This window comes from Onychostoma macrolepis, chromosome 04, assembly GCF_012432095.1.
Source record: "Onychostoma macrolepis isolate SWU-2019 chromosome 04, ASM1243209v1, whole genome shotgun sequence".
Classification (NCBI taxonomy): Eukaryota; Metazoa; Chordata; class Actinopteri; order Cypriniformes; family Cyprinidae; genus Onychostoma; species Onychostoma macrolepis.
Genome location: NC_081158.1, coordinates 14,708,920 through 14,729,819, shown reverse-complemented (window position 1 = coordinate 14,729,819; position 20,900 = coordinate 14,708,920). Strand labels below are relative to the sequence as shown.

Here is a 20,900-nt window from a genome sequence, read left to right as displayed (position 1 = left end):
ACGGTTTCGCTCATGAATATTAATTAGATCGCGCTGACGTTCCTCAGGTACGTTCATTGGGGGGTCAGGCACGTAGTCTAATTAATATTTATGAGATAGTACTTATCTTCGTTTATTCGTCAGCTGTACAGGGCCCGCCTACCAACGCCTGCTTTTCAGCCAATCAGAAAAGCCTAATGATCGACTATGACATTACCTAATTAATATTTCAGGAGCCAGTTTAGTCGAGCGTCCTGTCAGATTAGGCGGAGGCTCAGACCGGCTCACGCAAACGCTGTTAAATCGCTTCTGTGACAAAACATGATGACTAACATAAAACTATAAAACAAAAGTTACTTATTAAACTCAAATAAAATAAGAATAAATTAAATATTTCGAGCAGTAGCTGTTTGTTTGTGATTATCATTTGAATAGTAGCGCCGTGCATAGGACAATTTGGGTCATCTAAATCGGCGATTAAGATGATTAATTGTTACATTTCAGGTTTGTGATTGGCCAGAACATATATATTGCATTTTACTGCCAATATGACATAATTTTATAAGATGTTGCGTCCTAATTGCAGATTAGGACGCAACATCCTGTTCTAACTGCAAAAAAATACATAAAAATAATCCCTCAAGTAGTTTTACAAAACTGTCAAGAGGCTGGCAGAGAATCTGTTGTACAGACACAGGTTTACTTAGTTTACACACCACCACAGACATAGTGTTTGGATACATTCTTGGTCCTCAAAACAAATTTCAACACCACTGCAAACAATTAAATTGGCATAGTCAACAATTAAATGTAGTTTTTACACTCTGAATTTCTTATGTAGGCCTAAAACTCACAGTTACTAAATGAATTACTAGCGTCACAGCTCCACGTGCAGTGGAGTGTGAGCATTTATTGTGTAACTTAACAGGAGATTTAGAGCTACCATTTATCCAGCATTTACACACAACAATGAAAAATTAAATCCGAATTATTTCCTGGTAAGTGAGCACAAGTGTTTACGGTTAGTAGAAGTGTGTGGGTTATTCTTGGTTACAGTTGATGAGAAACTATTGTTTTGATCTGCAGGATAATCTTTTTTTAGTGAAGCCAGTGTGTGATAATTTCAAATGAAATTATATTATTTTTAATAATAATAATAATAATGAAAAAGATTTATGTGATAAAATAAAACAATAAAAAATGAATGTGATTTCCGTCAACACGCAGGGAACTTGTGAAAAGCACAGACACACATGCAAACGCAACATGACTCAGACTCACACACAGTTCTGTATGAGAATTTATTACACACATTTAGGCTATCTGACATGTAACAAAAACTCAGCTGTAGTGTTAATGTAGAAAATAAGTGACTATAACATCTACTGTTTTATCATGCAGCTCAAAGCATCATGGAATCTATTCTGATATATCACAAAGTTTCACTGATGATCCATAATAAACCCACAACCCCGGATAGAGCGGCTGGGTGAATGTGGTCTGGACTGTGTGGATGAGGCTCATTGTGTCAGAAATGCTGTAGAAGGACAGAGTTCCTGCACTGTGATCCACATACACTCCTATTCTTTGGCTGGACACTACAGGGAGATCAGTCTTTATGTTATTGTGGCAGACCGAGCATCTGGAGGGAGAGCAGAACAAACTCCAAGACTGATCATTACCTCCAAACACACACTCAGTACCGTCTCCCTTCCTGCTGATGCTCTTATATGAGACTGATAGAGACACACACATCCCACTCCACTCAAGCTCCCAGTAACAGCGTCCACACACACTCTCTCTACACAACACCTGACACACATCAAATCTGTCTGGATGATCAGGATACGGCTGCTCTTTATCAGTAACTGTAATTACTTTATTATTCTCAAACAGACAGAGAAATTCATTTACTGTGTTTGTATCCAAAGTGAGCTGGTAGGAATCTAATGGAGAGAAAACACATAACAGCAATTATGAATCTGTTTTATCTTTTAATATATTTGAACTCTTAATGGTCTTTGTTTAATATTTAACCAGATCATCTTTTAAATTATCGGCTGAACTCTTCTATCATGTTTTCATTCACTTTCTAAAGGAAATACATGAATATATCAGTGAGGATTTCTGCATGTTTTCTTAGCGACTTACACTGAAGCAAGTCATTCCTGGTCCAGGGAATCATGTTGGTGGATGTGACTATGGAAATCAACAGACATGAACAGTGTCACTGTTGTGTCAAGAAAATTTTATTAAAGGGTTAGTTCACCCCCAAAGTGAAAATTCTTTCATTAATTACTCACCCGCATGTCGTTCCAAACCCGTAAGACCTTCGTTTATCTTCGGAACACAAATTAAGATATTTTTGATGGAATCTGAGAGCTCTCTGACCCTCCCATAGACAGCAAGGGTAATACCACGATCAAGGCACAGAAACGTAGAAGGGAGATCTGTAAAATAATCCATGTGACATCAGTGGCTCAACTTCAATTTTGAGAAGCTACAAGAATACTTTTTGTGTGCAAAGAAAACTAAAATAACATAATTTATTTAACAATTCTTCTCCCCGAGTTACGTCTTCCGCCATTTTGGAGAGTTCTACTTAATCAGCGTTGTTTCCGTTCGGGGGGGAAAGCACGCGCATGAACGTAATCGCCGTAATCAGCATTGTTTATGCTTAGGGTAAAGCGTGCGTACGCTTTGTGATACTCTCCAAAATGGCAGAAGACAGTAACTCAGGGGAGAAGAGTTGTTGAATAAACTCGTTATTTTTGTTTTCTTTGCGCACAAAAAGTATTCTCGTAGCTTCGCAAAATTTAAGTTGAGCCACTGATGTCACATGGACTGTTTAAGTGATGTCCTTACTACGTTTCTGTACCTGGGAACATTACAGCTGCGTTGCTGTCTATGGGAGGGTCAGAGAGCTCTCGGATTCCATTGAAAATATCTTCATTTGTGTTCCGAAGATGAACGAAGGTCTTACGGGTTTGGAACGACATAAGGGTGAGTAATTAATGACAGAATTTTCAATTTGGGGTGAACTAACCCTTTAATCTATTCTTAAGACATTTCTAATATATGTTCAGATGAATCTCCAAATCTTTACCTCTTTCAGAGATCTTTTTGAGCTCCTCCTTGAGGACATCCTCCAGTTTGTCCCTCAGATGACAGATGGATTTTCTCACGCCATCAAAGGAAAAGAGAGAACTGAAGGGAATTATAGGTACGTCTGTAGATTCAAGAGGTGCCGAGAGAGACTTGACACTCTAGTAAACAGATATCATCAGCATTATTTTACCAAATAACCTGCATTGCTATCAGTCCAGCACTTTCTTCTAATCTTCATTATGTGACATTAAAGCCACAAATATTAGCATTCGCTACACACTATATGTGAAGGAAATAGTTTGGATGATAAAACATCTGCTTAGAACATAAATGTCCATGTAGCACATTGCATAAGTAAGTAGATTTGCAATGGAAAAGCAGTTTAAAATCTACAAGTATAGTGATTATTTATAACTCTTCATTGGTTAGTGGCACTGTCCTGAAACCTCACAAGAACCTTTAGAGCACAGTTTCAATATCAGGTTTTGTCTGGTTTCAGTACACCAAAGCAGTCAGCTGCTCATTTTGCTCTTGTGAAATCTGTTCGGGTCTTCTATAATAGCAGGAAGTTCTTCAAGATCTTGGTTACCTGCAGGAAATGAATGTGATTCTGTGTCTGTGAAAGCTGTTCCAGCTCAGTGTCTCTCCTCTTAAGATCAGCAATCTCCTGCTCCAGTTGCTCCAATAGTCCTTCAGCTCGACTCACTGCAGCCTTTTCCTGATCTCTGATCTGCTGTGTGACTTCAGAGCGGATTTTCTCAATGGAGAGTATCAGCTCAGTGAAGATCCTCTCACTGTCCTCCACCGCTGTCTTTGTAGAGCGCTGTTAGTAAACACATCGCAATCACACAGTGGGCTTCGGTGGAACTGAAAGAGCTCCATCACTGGATGAGTGTCCTAACTGAGACCTCTTAAACGTCTTTTCTTCTCTGCACTTACCTTATGAGACTCCACATCCTCTCTCAGCTGCTTAAGATCTTTTTTTCTCTGCTGGATTCTCTGATGGAAGGTTCTCTGCATGTCCTTTAACTGTTTCTGGAGGACAATTAAATGACAGTAAATGTTAAAACTACTATAATGGAAATAACTGATATTAATCCAGTATTAATGGTGAGCTGAAATGATTTATTTTTCTGAAATGAGATTATGAATTAACATAAAATGTGTCAGTATTATTTCATCATTACCTAGATATAAAGGGATACTTCACTCCAAAATTACTCACCCTCAAATCACACACAAGACCGCACTGATTTCTCTTTTACAGCTTATGATATAGCTCTCTCAGCATCAACCATGTCCTGTATTGTACTGCCATACAAAACTGCAGGATGTTGAGCCTCCAGGAGCAAAGTTGAACACCCCTACCGTATTTGATTTAGGCTATGTACACATGAGCTGATCAATGATTTAATTTGAGAGTGACTTAAATGTTCCACTGCTTCAGAAGGCTTGGAACAACTGGATTTATGTCTTTTTTGAGCTTGAATTTTTTTTTTTACACTATTGGCTTTCAAACTAGATATAAAAACTGATGTGACATTAAAATAAATCATATGAGATTGGAACAACATTAGGGTGAGTCAATGATGACAGATTTTATTTGTAATGGGGTGAACTATCCCTTTAAGTTCATACCTGTTGCTCTGTCCTCTGCGCTGCAGCTGATTCAATGTTGTGGTTTTTATGCTCATATTTTGTGCACAGTACACAAATGCATTGTTGGTCAGTGATACAGTACATGTCCAGCTGTTTATCATGTTCACAGCAGATCATCTCCTGCAGTCGTCCAGTGGCTTCAGTCAAATTGTGTTTCTTTTCTTTAAAGAAACTCTCATGTTGTTCAAGATGAGTTTGACAATAAGAGTTCAGACACACCAGACAGGACTTGACGGCTTTGTATTTTCTTCCAGAACAGACGTCACACTGCACATCTCCAGCTCCAGCATAACAGTCAGCAGGAAGTTTCTTCAGTCTCTCCACCACTTCAGCCAGGATGGTGTTTTTACCTAAAGCAGGTCTTGGACTGAAGGTCTGTCTGCACTGAGGACAGCTGTAGACTCTAATCTGGTCCTCCTGATCCCAGCAGTCTGTAATACAGCTCTTACAGTAACTGTGTCCACAGGGAATGGCAACTGGATCTTTCAGGAGTTCCAAACACACTGGACAGATAAACTCATTTTGATCCACTGAAATTCTGGCTTCTGCCATGTTACTGAATTGGCTATATACAGAGTGAGACAGACAAACACACAACAGCTCAACTACACTTAAGATTCCTTCCTTAAACTAATTTCCTGTTTCCTGGTCCTGTGTTTCAGTGACGTGTAAAACTGGTTTGCCTGCAAGTCTGTAAAGTCACATAACTAAAAGTCCACTAGATGTCAGTCTCAGACAGACCCTCATAGAATAAGAGTTACACAGAAGCAAGACATGCTTGAAACTGCTTCATCCTAATTACTACTTGTACTGCGGGGCAGAAAACCAGATTGTGTCCAAATTTACAGTTCTTTCATTACCCATGAATGTTTTCCCTTTGTGTAACATGAATGTGTTTCAGACAGGTGTTTCTGTATACCTTATCAGAGGTTGAAGTGGAAACAAAGGAGGGGCGCTGATCAAGTATTAATGAGAGTTTTAAGGCTAAGTGAATTGAAAATGCAAATGTTCTTAATGTGAATTTATTAGTCATGTTTAAATTGTATGGCTTGTTGAGGGTTGATACTTTTCAGTTATCAGACTAATAGTTTTCCCTAGATGGATTATAAAATCCAATAAACTTCATGATGTAAAAGAAGACGCCTGAACCACAGAGAAATCAGAATATTAGTCACGCTGTTGTTTCTATTTTTTGTAAGAATTTCTCCTACTTTGCCCCACAGTCTTTTTGTATTCTGCTTCACTGTGTTCATGTTTCATTAATTAATTTTCATATGTTTATACCAGTTTCCTTGGTTACTGATTATGTTCACCTGTTTCTAGTTGATTGATAGTTGATAGACCCTTGATTTCTTAAGGGTTAAAATAGTTCTAAACCCTGTGTAAACAGAATTCTGGGTTATCTTGCTTCACTGCTCATAATTTACCCAGGGTTAACAGTTAGTTTTGAGCACTCATATGTTGATATTTTGCACTGTGTTAACATTCTTATTGGCATATTTAAAGCAGTGTCATTGATTGGACCATTTTCAGTGGCTAAGAATTTTCTGTAGATCTTCCAAAGAGGGGAGGGGACAACTGAAAACCTTCTGGGCAGTAGTGATGACCTACTATAACCACACACAGATGCAGTATGTCAAAATGCTCTCTATAGAACAACAGTGAAAAGACACCAACAGTTTTTTGTGAGATGGTAATTCCTGAGTATTTTCAGAAAGTGCAATCTCTGCCGTGTCTTGATTGGTAGTAGTGGTGTTGACACTCCAGGTCAGATTTTCCTCTATGTTGATGTCCAGTAACCGGAAGTCCTCTCCCCACTGATAAACAGAGTCTGAATTTTTGTTTTGTTCCTTCTAAAGTCTATGATTAGCTCCTTTGTCTTGGTGGTGTTCAGGATCAGGTTGTTTTCTGATCCACAGAAACCGATAGCTGCTCCAGCTCATCCCGGTAAGTGGACTCGTACCCCCCAGAGATGAGCCCCGCCACAGTGGTGTCATTAGCAAATTAATTATGCTGTTGCTGGTGTGAACAGGGGTTCAGTCATGTGCATAGAGGGTTCAGGTTGCCTCTGGCAGCACAGTACAACACCCTAACACCAGTCCTAAATGCAGAATTCCTCTCCCTCAGCAGGCACTGCACTTCTTTGGTCATCCAAGGCTTTTTGTTGGGATAGAACAGGATGCATTCGTCCTAATGCAGCCCGGGACAGCTGTTGTATACTGCTCCAAGTCAAGTCAAGTCACCTTTATTTATATCCTATTTCCAGAATATCGATCTGGCTGTAGATGTTGTTCGCTTAGCAGGTTATCTTCAGGACAACACACACAAACAAAAAAACAAAAGGGAGAGCACTGAACTGCTGCATCTATGTGCACTGTTAGAACTGCTCTGGGCTGTATATTTGCTCTCAGTTCTGTGGCCTTTTCTTGAGCTATAATTGAAAAAGAGGTTCTTAAGTCCATATTGAGGCCAATATGTCAAATTCAGATCACTTTTTCAGTACCTTAAAAACTAAATTCCATTAAACATTAAAAAATTATTTTAATTTGATGTTATGTCTTGCCTGTTTTGTCTTATTTTGAAGTTTTCCATTCCATTGTTCCTGTTTTTTCTTTACTGTGTTTAGTTCCTGTTTTCTTAGTTTTCTAGGTTTTGTTCACCTGTGTCTCATTTGGTTCTCTTTTAGTTTGTGTATTTATAGCTCTCTATTTCAGTGGTTTGTTGTGGTTTGCAATACTCCTACAACTTTTCCTATGCAGTGTTGCCAACTTAGCCATTTCTTTTGCTAAATATAGCAACTTTTCAGACTACCCTAACAACTTTTACTTCCAAAAGCACCTAGCAGCAAATTTAGCTATTTTTAAAATTTATTTGGCAACTTTTGATAAGTGACTCAAACGACAAAAAATGCACACATTTTCCATCTAAATTACACAAAAAGAGAAAACCTAAGATATCTAGCAGTACACACATCACATGAATTAAGTTAGCTATTTGCAATTGTTCAGTTTAGTAATAATAATTGAATATTTTTTCATTTATGATACACCTTGTTAGTAGCTTGTACCTGTGATTGTTGATCAGTTAGTGCACTGTAAGAAAACTAGAAAGAAAGAAATCTAGAAAAATGGAAAAGGTACTAGTAATTTTCCAGGACATATCCGTTATTCATTATCCATTACTATTGCCCTATTTTTACAGACTCTTCTTAGAGTGTAGCATAATAACTGACTAATACACTGCTTAAAACTATAATTGCACAGAATGTATTTACTAGCTAATAAAAAAACAATAGAAACAATCAAACCAACAAAAGAGCAATAATGTGTAACTGCTGTGACAAATCCCGGTTAGTCTAATGCAGCACACATATATTTCATTATTATTATAAAAAAAGTAAGTGAAAAGTGAAAGGACGTGTGGCCAAGTATGGTGTCCAATTTGTGCTCTGCATTTAACCCATCCAAGTGCACACACACACCGTGAACACACACCCAGAGCAGTGGGCAGCCAATGTTGCGACGCCTGGGGAGCAGTTGGGGGTTCGGTGCCTTGCTCAAAGGGCCTCACCTCAGTCATAGTGCCCTGCACAGGCCTAAAATCTAGGCCCTAGCCCAGCCCTGGCCCGACAGCTTATCAGAATTCTTGGCCCGAGTCCGACCCGAGCCAGTCTTTTTTTCCCCTTCTCCCAAAACAGCTTATACTACTGTTTCAGCTATTAAAATAGTTCAGTTTTGTATGAAATGGCAAAATGATTGTATTTTGTTTCATTATTTTATAGTTAATTTAGAAAAACGCTTGGAACATTTTTTAAGTTTTTGTTTTTTTAAAGTAACGACCAAGTGGCCAGCGGCAGACAGTGAGTTGATCATATATGTTTGATCAATTTATCCTTCTCAAATCATCACGACTTGTCTAAAATTAAATCTATAGTTATAAAACAGCTCCACAAAATTAGTTTAAATGCTTAACCTAGATAAATGTGCAGTCGTTTGTGCGGAAAATGGAAGCTGAAGCACACTTTACAGGACGCGCAAGAGTGATCACTTGGATTGGAAACATTTCAAAATACGCTGTCATTTTTGCTCATAAAAGTAAGAGTAATAGGCTACATTGTTCGGAACTGTAAATGGTCTACTTTTATTTGTGTGCACTCAAAATATCAACAAAACGTGCTTTTATGATCCATAACGTGGATCAATTACAGTTGTGTTAAACTTGTGCTCTATAAATAAAATTTGCCTTGCCTTGCCTTGCCTTGCCTTATAAAATAAAGGGGGAAAAAAGTTTTGGTTTTGACCAGGAGCATTTCTGAAAAACCGAAACACAGCGAATACTTGCTTCACTGACTTGATAAATAGCATCTATAGAAAGCTTTGAATTACTATTTTAAAATGAAATAATTCGAATTGAAAACAAAAACTCTTTCACTATAAAATCCCTAAAGATGCATTTCTCTCTAAAGGCGCATCCAATGAGGAGTCAGGATCATCATCAAATGAATGAATGATCCAAAATGCAGTTTTTCCCGAAGTATTGGGAACTTTTAGTAGCTCCTCACGCTCCAACTTCTCCCTGATGCTCTGCATGGTCAACTGTCACCTGTATGCTAATGCGTGCATATATGCGTTGCATATTGCGTAGGCGATGTATAATATTTATAAAATAATCAGTATTTCATACAGTAGCCATCTGTGCTCTGCGTGTATATGGGCACAATAAAAGGAGAGAAGCTAAATGAGCCCGAGTCCAACCCGAGCCGTAGTCAAAAAAATAGGCAGAGTCAAATATCAGCAAACAGGTATAGCATGGGCAAGGCACAGAGTATTCCGAGGGCATGCGTGGGTCATCGAATAGCGAACAATATCCAGAGGGCTTGACAAGAGGGGTAATCCGATAACGAGAGCAATAATCTAGGCGAGGTGCAAACAGAGTCCGAAACAGCAAGCAAAGGGTTAATCCAAGATACGTGGCAAGAATCAGGAACCAGGAAATCAGGCAAGGCAAGACTATGACTAGATTTAGAAAACTATAGCAGGCTCCGTAAAGTAGCTATCAGCTATCACAGTGATAAACGCTAAACAATACTTGGCTACTTAACGAGGAAGTCCATGGCTTATAAAATATGTCTGATTGGATACAGCTGTGTGCGTATGATCAGGTGAGCATGTGATTAGTGAGATGGCTGATGGGAAATGCAGTCCATTGTGATGTGTGGTGTGAAAGTCAATATGATGGAAAGGCGACCTCTTGTGGCAGTCAGACGGAAGGCCGCGAACCAGATTCGTGACACAAGTCCGACTCTCTATCCATAAGGCCACGACTGCCTAATAAGTAGAATAGAAAAGAATAAATAATGCTAGTGTTAGATGGTAAAATTTTGTATATAATAAATAAAAAGAAAAGTAGGTAGAATAGAAATAGCATAGAGATATTACTAGTGTTAGGATCGAGTGTATATGGAAGAGATGTGTCTTTAGCTGTTTCTTGAAGATGGCTAAGGACTCACAGCTGCTCGGATCACATTGGGCAGGCCATTCCACCAGCAAGGAACACTTAAGGCTGTAAAAGTGTTTTTGTTCCTCTTTGGGATGGCACTATAAATATGCAGTTCACTTGCAGAACGTAAGCTTCTGAAGGACATGTAAATCTGAAGCTGTGAATTTAGATATAGGGGAGCAGAGCCAGTGGTAGTTTTGTAGGCAAACATCAGTGGCTAGGATTTTATGTGAGGGGCTCTTGGGAGCCAGTGCAAATTGATGAATAGAGGTGTGACATGCTCTTTTTGGCTTGTTAAAGACTAATCTTGTAGCCACATTCTGTATTAGGTTCAGAGGTTTGATTGAACTGCTTGGAAGACCTGCCAAGAGAGCACTGCAATAGTCCAGTCTGAACAGAACAAGAGCTTGAACAAGGAGTTGTGTAGCATGTTTCGATATAAAGGGCTTGATCTTCCTCATGTTGTATAAGGCAAATCTGCAGGACCTGGCAGTTCTAACAATTTGGTCTGTGAAATTCAGCGGATTATAAATCGCAACTCCAATGTTCTTGGCTGTCCTGGAAGGTGTTATGCTTGATGTGCCTAGCTGGATGGAGAAATTGTGATGAAGTGATGGGATAGCTGAAACCACAAGCAGTTCTTTCTTGGCAAGGTTGAGTTTAATATGATGGTCCTACATCCAGCAAGAAATGTCTGTTAGACAAGCTGAGATGCAAGCAGCTATCGTCGGATCATCAGGATGGAATGAGAGGTAGAGCTGAATGTCATCAGCATAGCAGTGAAATGATAAACCATGTTTCTGAATGGCTGAACCTAGTGATGCCATGTAGACAGAGAAGTAGTCCAAGAACTGAGCCCTGAGGCACCCCGGTAGCTAGATGTTGCTACTTGGACACCTCACACCTCAAAGATACCTTGTAGGACCTATCTGAGAGGTAAGACTCAAACCACTGGAGTGTGGTTCCTGAGATGCCTTTTGCCAGTAGGGTTGACAGGGGGGTTTGGTGGTTAACAATATCAAAAGCAGCAGACATATCCAGCAAGATAAGTATTGAAGATTTGGAAACTGCTCTTGCCAGTCTTAGGGCTTCAACAACTGAGAGCAGGGCAGTCTCAGTTGAATGTCCACTTCTGAAGCCAGACTGGTTGCTGTCCAGGAGGTTGTTTGTGAGAAAGGCAGAGATTTGGTAGAACACAACTCATTCAAGTGTTTTTGCAGAAGGGATACCCGTCTATAGTTTTCTAAAAGTGCTGGGTTAAGAGATCATTTCTTAAGTAGTGGGGTAATCCAAGCTTGTTTAAATGCTGAGGGAAAGACACCAGTGTGAAGGTATGTGTTAATGATGTGAATGAGACCAGGTACAACTGAAGGAGAAATGGCTTGAAGGAGATGAGATGGAATAGGATCAAGCGGACAAGTAGTAGGATGATTGGAAAGGATGAGTTTAGAGACCTCTGCCTCTGAGAGCAGAGAGAAGGACATGAGTGAATGTACAGTATGTTTGCTGGTAAGATGTTTGACAGTTTGTGGTGTGGAGAATTGTGCATTGAAATGTGTACTTAAATGAGAAGAACACAGCACTGTTGTGGCACAGTTACTAAACCTTAAGAATTTTTTTTCCAAGTATTTTTTTAATCTCAAGACATTTTTTGCTTCTTTTTTCTTAAAATGCCCATGTATACTGTAAGGTAATATGTAATGTAAGGGAAACAAGGTCAATTTAGCTCAAAGGGAATCATTTATGATTTTATAGGGAATTTGAACAGAATCACTGTTTCATGGCTGATCACTGATTTGGCCGGCGATTCACTGAACGAGCCTCATAACATCAACTCTGCACTGCATATTAAAATCCAAAATATAGTGAAAACACAATTAATAAGCACAGTAACAAGATCGGCAGTTAAAGACATTAACTTGTTAGCACAAAACACAAGATTTTTATTTTCAATATAAATAAGACTTTATTGGATAAATCTAAGACATGTAAACTAATCTAACACATGAACACACGCATTCACACATTCACACAAGTTGCAGAAAGAGAGAAAGTGAGGAAAGGATGAGTTTAGAGAATGAAAATGTGAAATCCCAAGTTTACAGCAATATTCACAATTGCATAGACCTGAACAACCATCAATCAACTACAAACTAAAGTAAAAGAATAAAATGATGTAATGAGACTAGGTGGTTTTTCTTCTCATCGTGGTAGCAGCTGGCATGCAGGCCGAATCACGCTGGAACGGCGCTCAAACACAGAAAGTGATGACAAAAAGCATGGCTAAAAGTTAGAAGCTAAAGAGAGGGATTTGATAGTGTCCTGAGTTTTTAAACTCGGCTTTTGGACACACCCCAACTGGTGTGTTGACCAACTAGATATTATCTTATCACGGGGTGTTACGCTGTTTCTCCTCCCAATACATAAATCAGTTATCTGGTCAGTCACATTATCTGAACTTTCCCGCTCTTGGAGAGTATAATTTTGGACAGGATTTCTATAACCAGAATATGATACATTTGACAAAGAATTGATTGATAGAAAAGTTTAAAGCGTGAATTTTCAATCTCAAACATACCAAACAAGAATATTAACCCTTAAGCTATTCCCTAGTTATTAAAAAGACATACATAATATGTGATTAAAACATGATAGTCTAATGTGTGGGTTACATACTGTACATAATATGGAGTTATGCATAGAAATCATTAGTTGCTCATAAGTCCTTTTAAGATGATTTTAGGTGCATATGGAAAAGACAGTCTCTAGTTCTGTGTAGAACAAAAAGGTCATGTTCTGTGAACAAAGGAATTTCAGTCTGGTCTGCATCTTGGGTGTGGGGACCCGCCCAAGAAAGTCTGTAGCTCGTGATTTCTATCACAGATTTACATGTGACGGTCACGCTGTGCATCTCTTTGACCATTAATCTTGATTATTTGCCTCCAAATTTGACACTCGCCTTCCTGCATTGGACTTATCAATACGTATTCTTTTGTTTTAATGTTGCAAATTGTTCATTGGAAGAGGCTTGTTGGTTAGGCTTGCTCCAGACTCATGGCGCCAGGGTACCGTGGACAGATTTATGACGTTGTCTTGTTATCCGGGGCCTCTCTGTGGACTTTCAGCTCCTCATGTTTCGATGTTCTGATCGAATCTTAAATTGTCGGATTCGCTCTGATCCTACAATAGACATATTTTATTTTATATCTTCCTTTTAAACAGTGCAAGCCTCCACTGCTACTTCCAAATTGTCATTTTACAACTAATTAACTGAGGCTTGAGGCCTTGCTATGCGGTTTATTAGTTAATAAAGAGAGAGAGTTTAATCTTGTGTGAATTACCTGTGCTTGCATGTCTATGTGGTTTTTTGTTCTTTTGCTGTTCTAGGCTTTAATGCCCTTTGAAATAACTGAAATAATTTGATAAAGTGAAATAAACCTGTAATCTGTTCAATAGACCTAGAACTAGGGACAAGGCCCCAACACTACAAAACAGCTTTCAGTCATGCCAGCTTAAACTTTTAACAGTTTTATAGGTTATTACAGTTTTTATATTAAATCATATACTTTAACATTATCAAGATAGCACTAGCTGTATGTCACCTTTCATGTCGAGATGTTTCTTTTTATTTAACACAACATTGTGCTCCCATTGAACGCCAGTTCTGTTTTTCATGACACACATTACAAGATATTTTAATGTAATTTTGTAAAACTTTTGCACACATTGCAGTACCAGCTCCAACTCCCTGCTTCTTTTTCTATCTAGGTACAGTGCTCCTTTGGTCATATTGCATCATTGCTGGATCGTACACACCATAGAACGTGACCAATCATAAGCATTCAACAACCCCATGGTTTAACTCTCTTTTTAAACTCTCTTCTTATTTATATCAACCTGTTTTCATCTGTATGCAAATAATACGGTTTTATTTTTAAGATAAGATATTATATCTGAATAGGTGGATTTTACATCCTTGTCAGAATTGCTTCAACTATGAGCTATAAGCAAATATTTCTTTGAGTACCATAGTGTGTGAGTCTAAGAGAGATTATTTACCAAAGTTTCTCCAGTTTACACTGAGGATCCTCCAGTCCAGCAGAGAGCAGCTTCACATCTGAGTATCTTAGTTTATTTCCAGACAGACAAAGTTCTCTTAGGTTTTATCTTAGAGCTGAATCCAAAGCAACATAACCTTCACCTGTGCCACCACAATCAGTCAATCTGTAGAGAACAATGACACTCTTCATTCTGTCAGAGTGATTTAAGAGAACAATATTTTTTCATTATTTACCATAAATGGAGGAGGATGCTGACATGTTTAAACAATCTTACAATCTCCTATTTCATTCTGAATCAGATCCAGATGTTTCAGGTGTGAGGGTTTTGATCTCAGAGCTGAAGCCAGAGCTGCACAACCTTCACCTGTGACACCACACCTCCATAACCTGTTGAGAACAATGGCACTCTTCAGTCTCTAAGGAGGATACACATCTTAGACAATCAGAAAGAGACACTTAATTCATAGCACATTAAGGCTATGACTACATTAAGACCAGCTCTATAAACATGTCTCAGGGTTAATTTCAATTGATTTAAATTGATAAATAATGCAGGAATCCTTTTTTATGCGAGTACACCAAAATCCACTCAACACATCTTTATGGTTTTTATGTACTCAGAATGTTGATTATAACATATTTCATTCTATTTATTGATTGATTGAAAGAAAGAAAGAATACAATTATTAAGAATGTATGCAATAAATTGATCAAAATGTTTCTATTTCATATGAATGTTGTCCCTTTGAACTATCTACTTATCAAAGAATCCTGAAAAACTTACACCAATATATTAAGCAGCACAACTGTTGATTACATTGGACATTAATAATAATGAAAAATGTTTCTTGAGCAGCAAATCAGCCTATCAGAATGATTTCTGAAGGATCATGTGACACTGAAGCTGGAAAAATGATGCTAAAAAATCTAGATCAAAGTCTGAAAAGTGTGTTATATTCTGTCAGGTGTGATTTAAGCCACGTATGTTCTGTTCCTGTGTTATGTGTTATTTTTGAGAACTGCACACTCGTGTGTGGGTGGTGTTTTTTGGGGGGAAAGTTGGATAAGTGTTTCTGTTTTTGTCTGAGCCCATGCTGTGGTTTTCACGAGCATTTACGTTAATAAAAGCAAAGCCTAGAATCATCAAGTGAGTCTTTTGACTTATTTTGATTGCTACAATATATTAAAACAGAAAACATTTATTTTAAATTGTAAAAACATTTTGCAATATTACTGTTTTTACTCTATTTTTGAACAAATAAACGCAGCATTGGTGAGCATGAGTGACTTCTTTCAAAAGCACTTTGAACAAAAATGTAGCTTAGTTAGTTTCATCTCATTTTAAATTTCAGATAATTGGAATCAATGTTTCATATAAATTTATTATTAATATTTTTTTTAATAAGCAGTTGTCTAATTCCTTATCAGAGCTCCTAACTATAACTATATGTGAATATTTGTTTGTGATTTCCTGCATGTGTGTGATTCTCAGAGAGATCTTACGTAAGTTTCTCCAGTTTACAGTGAGGATCCTTCAGTCCAGCAGAGAGCAGATTTAGTGCTGTGTGTCCTAGTTTATTTAACGACAGATCCAGTTCTCTCACGTGTGAGGAATTTGATCTCAAAGCTGAAGCCAGAGAAGCACAGCCTTCATCTGTAACGCCACAATTAATCATCCCGTAGAGAACAATGACACTCTTCACTCTGACAGTCAAAAAGAGAGACCTAAGACCTGTTCATACCAAGATTTGCACACCGTCTATGCATCTTCATTTTTTATGGAGATCTGTTCTATTATTTTTTTTTCTTCATACTATGAGAAAACTGGTGAACCAAGGAAAGGTTTTGGTCACAGTATGCTAAATGACAGTAAACAGCCAAGGAAAAATCTAGGAAACAACTCTCTTGTTTGAGTACTCTTGTATTTGGTGTTGTTTGAAACTCATAGTGAACAAAAAAAAAATGAATGGAATTGAAAACATGTAAATACTGTTTGACTTCTTTTATTGTATTTAATTGATATAACTCTCTATATATCAGATAATACACAATTCTATTTTTTTTTTTTAAGCCAAACTCCTCTCTGAAGACCTGAGTGCACAATCCTGAGTAAACTGATGCTTCGGCCACATCAATGCCACACTCTCTCAGATCTTCCTCATAGAAGATCAGGTTGCCCTTCAAAAGCTGCTGAAAAGCCAGTTTCCCCAGTTTGAGAATCATGTCTTCACCTTTTACTTTCTTCTCACAGTCCTTCTCATGTTTGATGTTGGTCTGAATACTCAGGAAGTGTGTGTACATTTGAGTGAGAGTCTTGGGAATCTCTCCACTCTCTGCTTCACTCAGTATCTTCTCTAGAAAAGTGGCTGAAATCCAGCAGAACACTGAGACGTGGCACATGATATAGAGGCTCCTTGATGACTTCAGTTGTGTGATGATACTGTTGGCCAGACTCTGATCACTGATTCTCTTTCTGAAGTATTCCTCCTTCTGTGGGTCATTGAAGCCTTGTACCTCTGTCATTCGATGGACACACTTAGAGGGAATGAGATCAGCTGCTGCTGGTTTGGTGGTGATCCAGATCAGAGCAGAAGGAAGCAGATTCCCCATAATGAGGTTCATCAACAGCATGTCCACTGAGGCTGATTCACTTACATCACACAACCTCACATCGCTCTGGAAATCCAGCGTCAGACGACACTCATCCAGGCCATCAAAGATGAACAGCACTTCATTGGATATTTCCATTTCTTTTGTCATTCAATTTGATGGGTGTGTCCTCTGTTTCTGCTGCTCTCCTGTATTGTTTCTCAAGGTGTCTCACCTCATGCTCATTACTGGTCTCTGCACTCTGACTCTCTGTGATGTACAGCGCTGTTTCAATCTCATTCAGGAGTGTTGGGTTGCCATGCTTTGCTTTTCCTTCATACAAACACTGAAACTTCTTCATCAGATTTGATTTGAATGTGCTTTTGACCAGTTGAGAATCATGACTGAAAGATTGAAATAACAGATTACAGCATGAATTAAAAAGGTAAATCTATCTATCTATATATACAGGTGCATCTCAATAAATTAGAATGTCGTGAAAAAGTTAATTTTTTCTTGTAAGTTATTTCAAAAAGTGAAACTTTCATATACGTTAGATTCATTGCATGTAAAGTAAAACATTTCAAAAGTTTTTTGTTTTCATTTTGATGATTAGAGCTTACAGCTCATGAAAGTCAAAAATCAGTATCTCAAAATATTAGAATATTTACATCTGAGTTTGAATAAATGAACATCCCCTACAGTACAAATTCTAGGTATCGCTTGTTCTTTGAAACCACAATAATGGGGAAGACTGCTGACTTGGCAATGATCCAGAAGACGAACATTGACACCCTCCACAAAGAGGGTAAGTCACAGAAGGTCATTACTGAAAGGTGTGGCTGTTTACAGAGTGCTGTATCAAAGCATATTAAATGCAAAGTTGACTGGAAGGAAGAATTTGGGTAGGAAAAGGTGCGCAAGCAACAGGGATGACCGCAAGCTTGAGAATACAGTCAAGCAGAGCTGATTCAAACACTTGTGAGAGCTTCACAAGGAGTGGACTGAAGCTGGAGTCAGTGCATCAAGAGTCACCACGCTCAGACGTCTTCAGGAAAAGGGCTACCAAGCCACTTCTGAACCAGAGACAACGTCAGAAGCATCTTAACTGGACTGTGGAGAAAAAGAGCTGGACTGGCTCAGTGGCCCAAAGTCCTCTTTGTTGTAAATTTTGCATTTAATTTGGAAATCAAGGTCCCAGAGTCTGGAGGAAGAGTGGAGAGGCACAGAATCCATGTTGCTTGAAGTCCAGTGTGAAGTTTCCACCGTCAGTGTTGATTTGGGCTGCCATGTCATCTGCTGATGTTGGTCCACTGTGTTTTCTGAAGTCCACAGTCAACACAGCCATCTACCAGGAAATTTTAGAGCACTTCATGCTTCCTTCTGCTGACAAGCTTTATGGAGATGCTGATTTCATTTTCCAGCAGGATTTGGCACCTGCCCACACTGCCAAAAGCACCAAAAGTTGGATCTATGGGGTATTGTCAAGAGGAAAATGAGAAACAAGAGACCAAAAAATGCAGATGAGCTGAAGGCCACTGTCAAAGAAACCTGGGCTTCCAGTGCCACAAACTGATCACCTCCATGCCACACCGAAGTGAGGCAGTAATTAAAGCAAAAGGAGCCCCTACCAAGTATTGAGCACATATACAGTAAATTAACATACTTTCCAGAAGGCCAACAATTCACTAAAAATGTTTTTTTTTTAATTGGTCTTCTGAAGTATTCTAATTTGTTGAGATAGTGAATTGGTGGGTTTTTGTTAAATGTGAGCCTAAATCATCACAATTAAAAGAACCAGAGACTTAAACTACTTCAGTGTGTGTGCATTGGATTTATTTAATACACGAGTTTCACAATTTGAGTTGAATTACTGAAATAAATGAACTTTTCCACAACATTCTAATTTATTGAGATGCACCTGTATATCTAAATGCCGTATGTCTGCCTGTGGTGTTTAATAAAATAGACACAAGTGAATAAATCTGAAATAATACAAATTTTAATAAATTACAATTATTTGATTTTATATTGAGACCATATGAAGACTTTGATGTACCTGCATCCTGGAGAAAGATCTTCTGTGTGGAATGTTTCCTCCATGATTCACTCAGGCTTCATGGAACTGCATGGGTAGGTCTGATGAGCCAGAAACACTGATTAAGACATACTGACAAAGTATTTTACTTTTATTTGTAATTTACTTAAATATAGTCTATCTGTCCCTATCTGTCTTTGAGAAGTTGACATAAACACTAAAGTCTCATATTTGCTGTTTCTTTCATTGCTTTACCCCATTATTGTGATAACAGTGCTGTCCAATGTACTTATAGCCGACTGCAGTGGTTCTCGACCAGGGGGTCCTGAAAGAAACTGAGTATTTTAGTATTCTTAATTCTAAATGGAATTCCTAATCCTTATCCAGTAAATCCAATTGTGTTAATGGATACATACACAAAGTTCTCTGTTAGTTCATACTGCATGAACTAAAAAGTACATACTCTTTTTAATTTAAAAACTATACTAATAAATTGTCATGTTACAAATAGCACTTAAAGAAACAAAGTATGGACATTTAATTTAATTAGCCTATATGAAATATAATAAAAACATAGGGGAGAGCGGGGCACAAAGTAACACTTTCTGACTTTCTCAAATTGTGTAAATCCACATGGGGTTCAGAGTATAATTTTTTATCCACTGTAATTTCACACTTGTCTAGTACAAATATGTTGCTTTTTTTTTCATAATTACAGTGTATAGGTTTTTCTTTATTTACCCTTTATTTTTCTTTATCAAAAATTGGAAATTTGACAACATGCCCCATAGGTGGGGTAGATGGTTACATCTGAGAGGCACGTTGTAACATGACCATAAATGCTTAAAATGTTATCTGATCTCATGACAAAAATTTACAAATCAAACTTAAATATTTTGTCAATAAAACAAAATAATTATTTATTTCAAATAAAATAATGGCGATTTTTAAGAATTACAAATAATCCGATTTTTGAGTTTGACAATGAACACTTTGCAACCATGCTTGGCAAAATGCTTTACATGTCTTGAAATAATAATTAAACATTGACTGTCAGTCTTTATTCACCTGTTTCTCGTCGTTTCTCATTCAAATGTATTAAAGTAAATAGTGTGAATTACATCGCTAATGTCATACAGTAACACGGCAGGGCACATTGTAACGCAGTGTAATGTACCCCATCAGCGCAACTGGAATTTAAAACCGGTTTGTGTCTTCTGTTAGTTATTGAAGCATTAAAAAATAATTTGATAAATAACAGATTGGAGATCAAAATAACAGCAGATTTGTCTAATTTTAAATGAGTAATAAAAACTGAGATGGAAAATTTACTTAAGCCAGAAATATAATTTTACTACAGTAAAATAAATGTTCCGCGATATCTTCAAAAGACTTTTGAATTTTGGCGCACTTTTTTTTTCTCTCTATATAATGTTGATAAGGTAACTAGTAAATCCTATAAATTTTGTTATGCTACCATGTGTGGAAATATTTAAACCACGTGTGTTACAACTAACCCCGTATTACTTTTTGCCTCGCGCTCCCCTACATTTACAATAAATAGATACAATACAGGATAGATACATATCCATACATCAATTCAAAATACATATTAATTTACTTACTTTAAGTGATGGTTACGTTGTCACTTTCATGCGCCGTACGTGTTTTCAAAATGTTCCTGGTTTTCCAAGTCAAGAGCGAATATATTCCTGCCTAAGCAGCAATAAAATACCGAGTGTAAAACTGCGCATGTGCGTACTTTCATTTTTGCTATAGCTGCTAGGTTTGCTTACTAAGAAAAATATCGATTTTTTTTTTTTTTTAAGATCATGAATATCAAGTCATGCACGAATAAAATCACATATATTAGTTATGGAGATCGTAGCAGAATATCTGCCCATTTCAAATCATAATTGATAATTATAATAACGCACGTACATGTTTATTGCAGGATTTTTTTTTTA

The 20,900-nt window shown here is 37.7% G+C and overlaps 2 protein-coding genes across 2 annotated transcripts; both read right to left on the bottom strand.

Annotated features, from left to right (window-relative positions):
• Positions 1 to 1,100: 1,100 nt before the first annotated feature.
• LOC131538662 (tripartite motif-containing protein 16-like) lies at positions 1,101 to 6,984 on the bottom strand. Its single transcript, XM_058772652.1, has 6 exons — positions 4,726 to 6,984; positions 4,027 to 4,122; positions 3,677 to 3,910; positions 3,086 to 3,245; positions 2,131 to 2,178; positions 1,101 to 1,925 (listed from the first exon to the last, which is right to left on the bottom strand). The coding sequence occupies exons 1-6, from the start codon at positions 5,296 to 5,298 to the stop codon at positions 1,399 to 1,401; spliced, it is 1,638 nt and encodes a 545-aa protein (XP_058628635.1). The 5' UTR covers positions 5,299 to 6,984; the 3' UTR covers positions 1,101 to 1,398.
• A 7,424-nt stretch (positions 6,985 to 14,408) lies between these two features.
• On the bottom strand, positions 14,409 to 20,889 carry LOC131538512 (NLR family CARD domain-containing protein 3-like). Its single transcript, XM_058772381.1, has 5 exons — positions 18,955 to 20,889; positions 16,297 to 17,299; positions 15,911 to 16,010; positions 14,581 to 14,722; positions 14,409 to 14,446 (listed from the first exon to the last, which is right to left on the bottom strand). The coding sequence occupies exons 2-5, from the start codon at positions 17,064 to 17,066 to the stop codon at positions 14,409 to 14,411; spliced, it is 1,050 nt and encodes a 349-aa protein (XP_058628364.1). The 5' UTR covers positions 17,067 to 17,299; positions 18,955 to 20,889.
• Between the last annotated feature and the right edge of the window lie 11 nt (positions 20,890 to 20,900).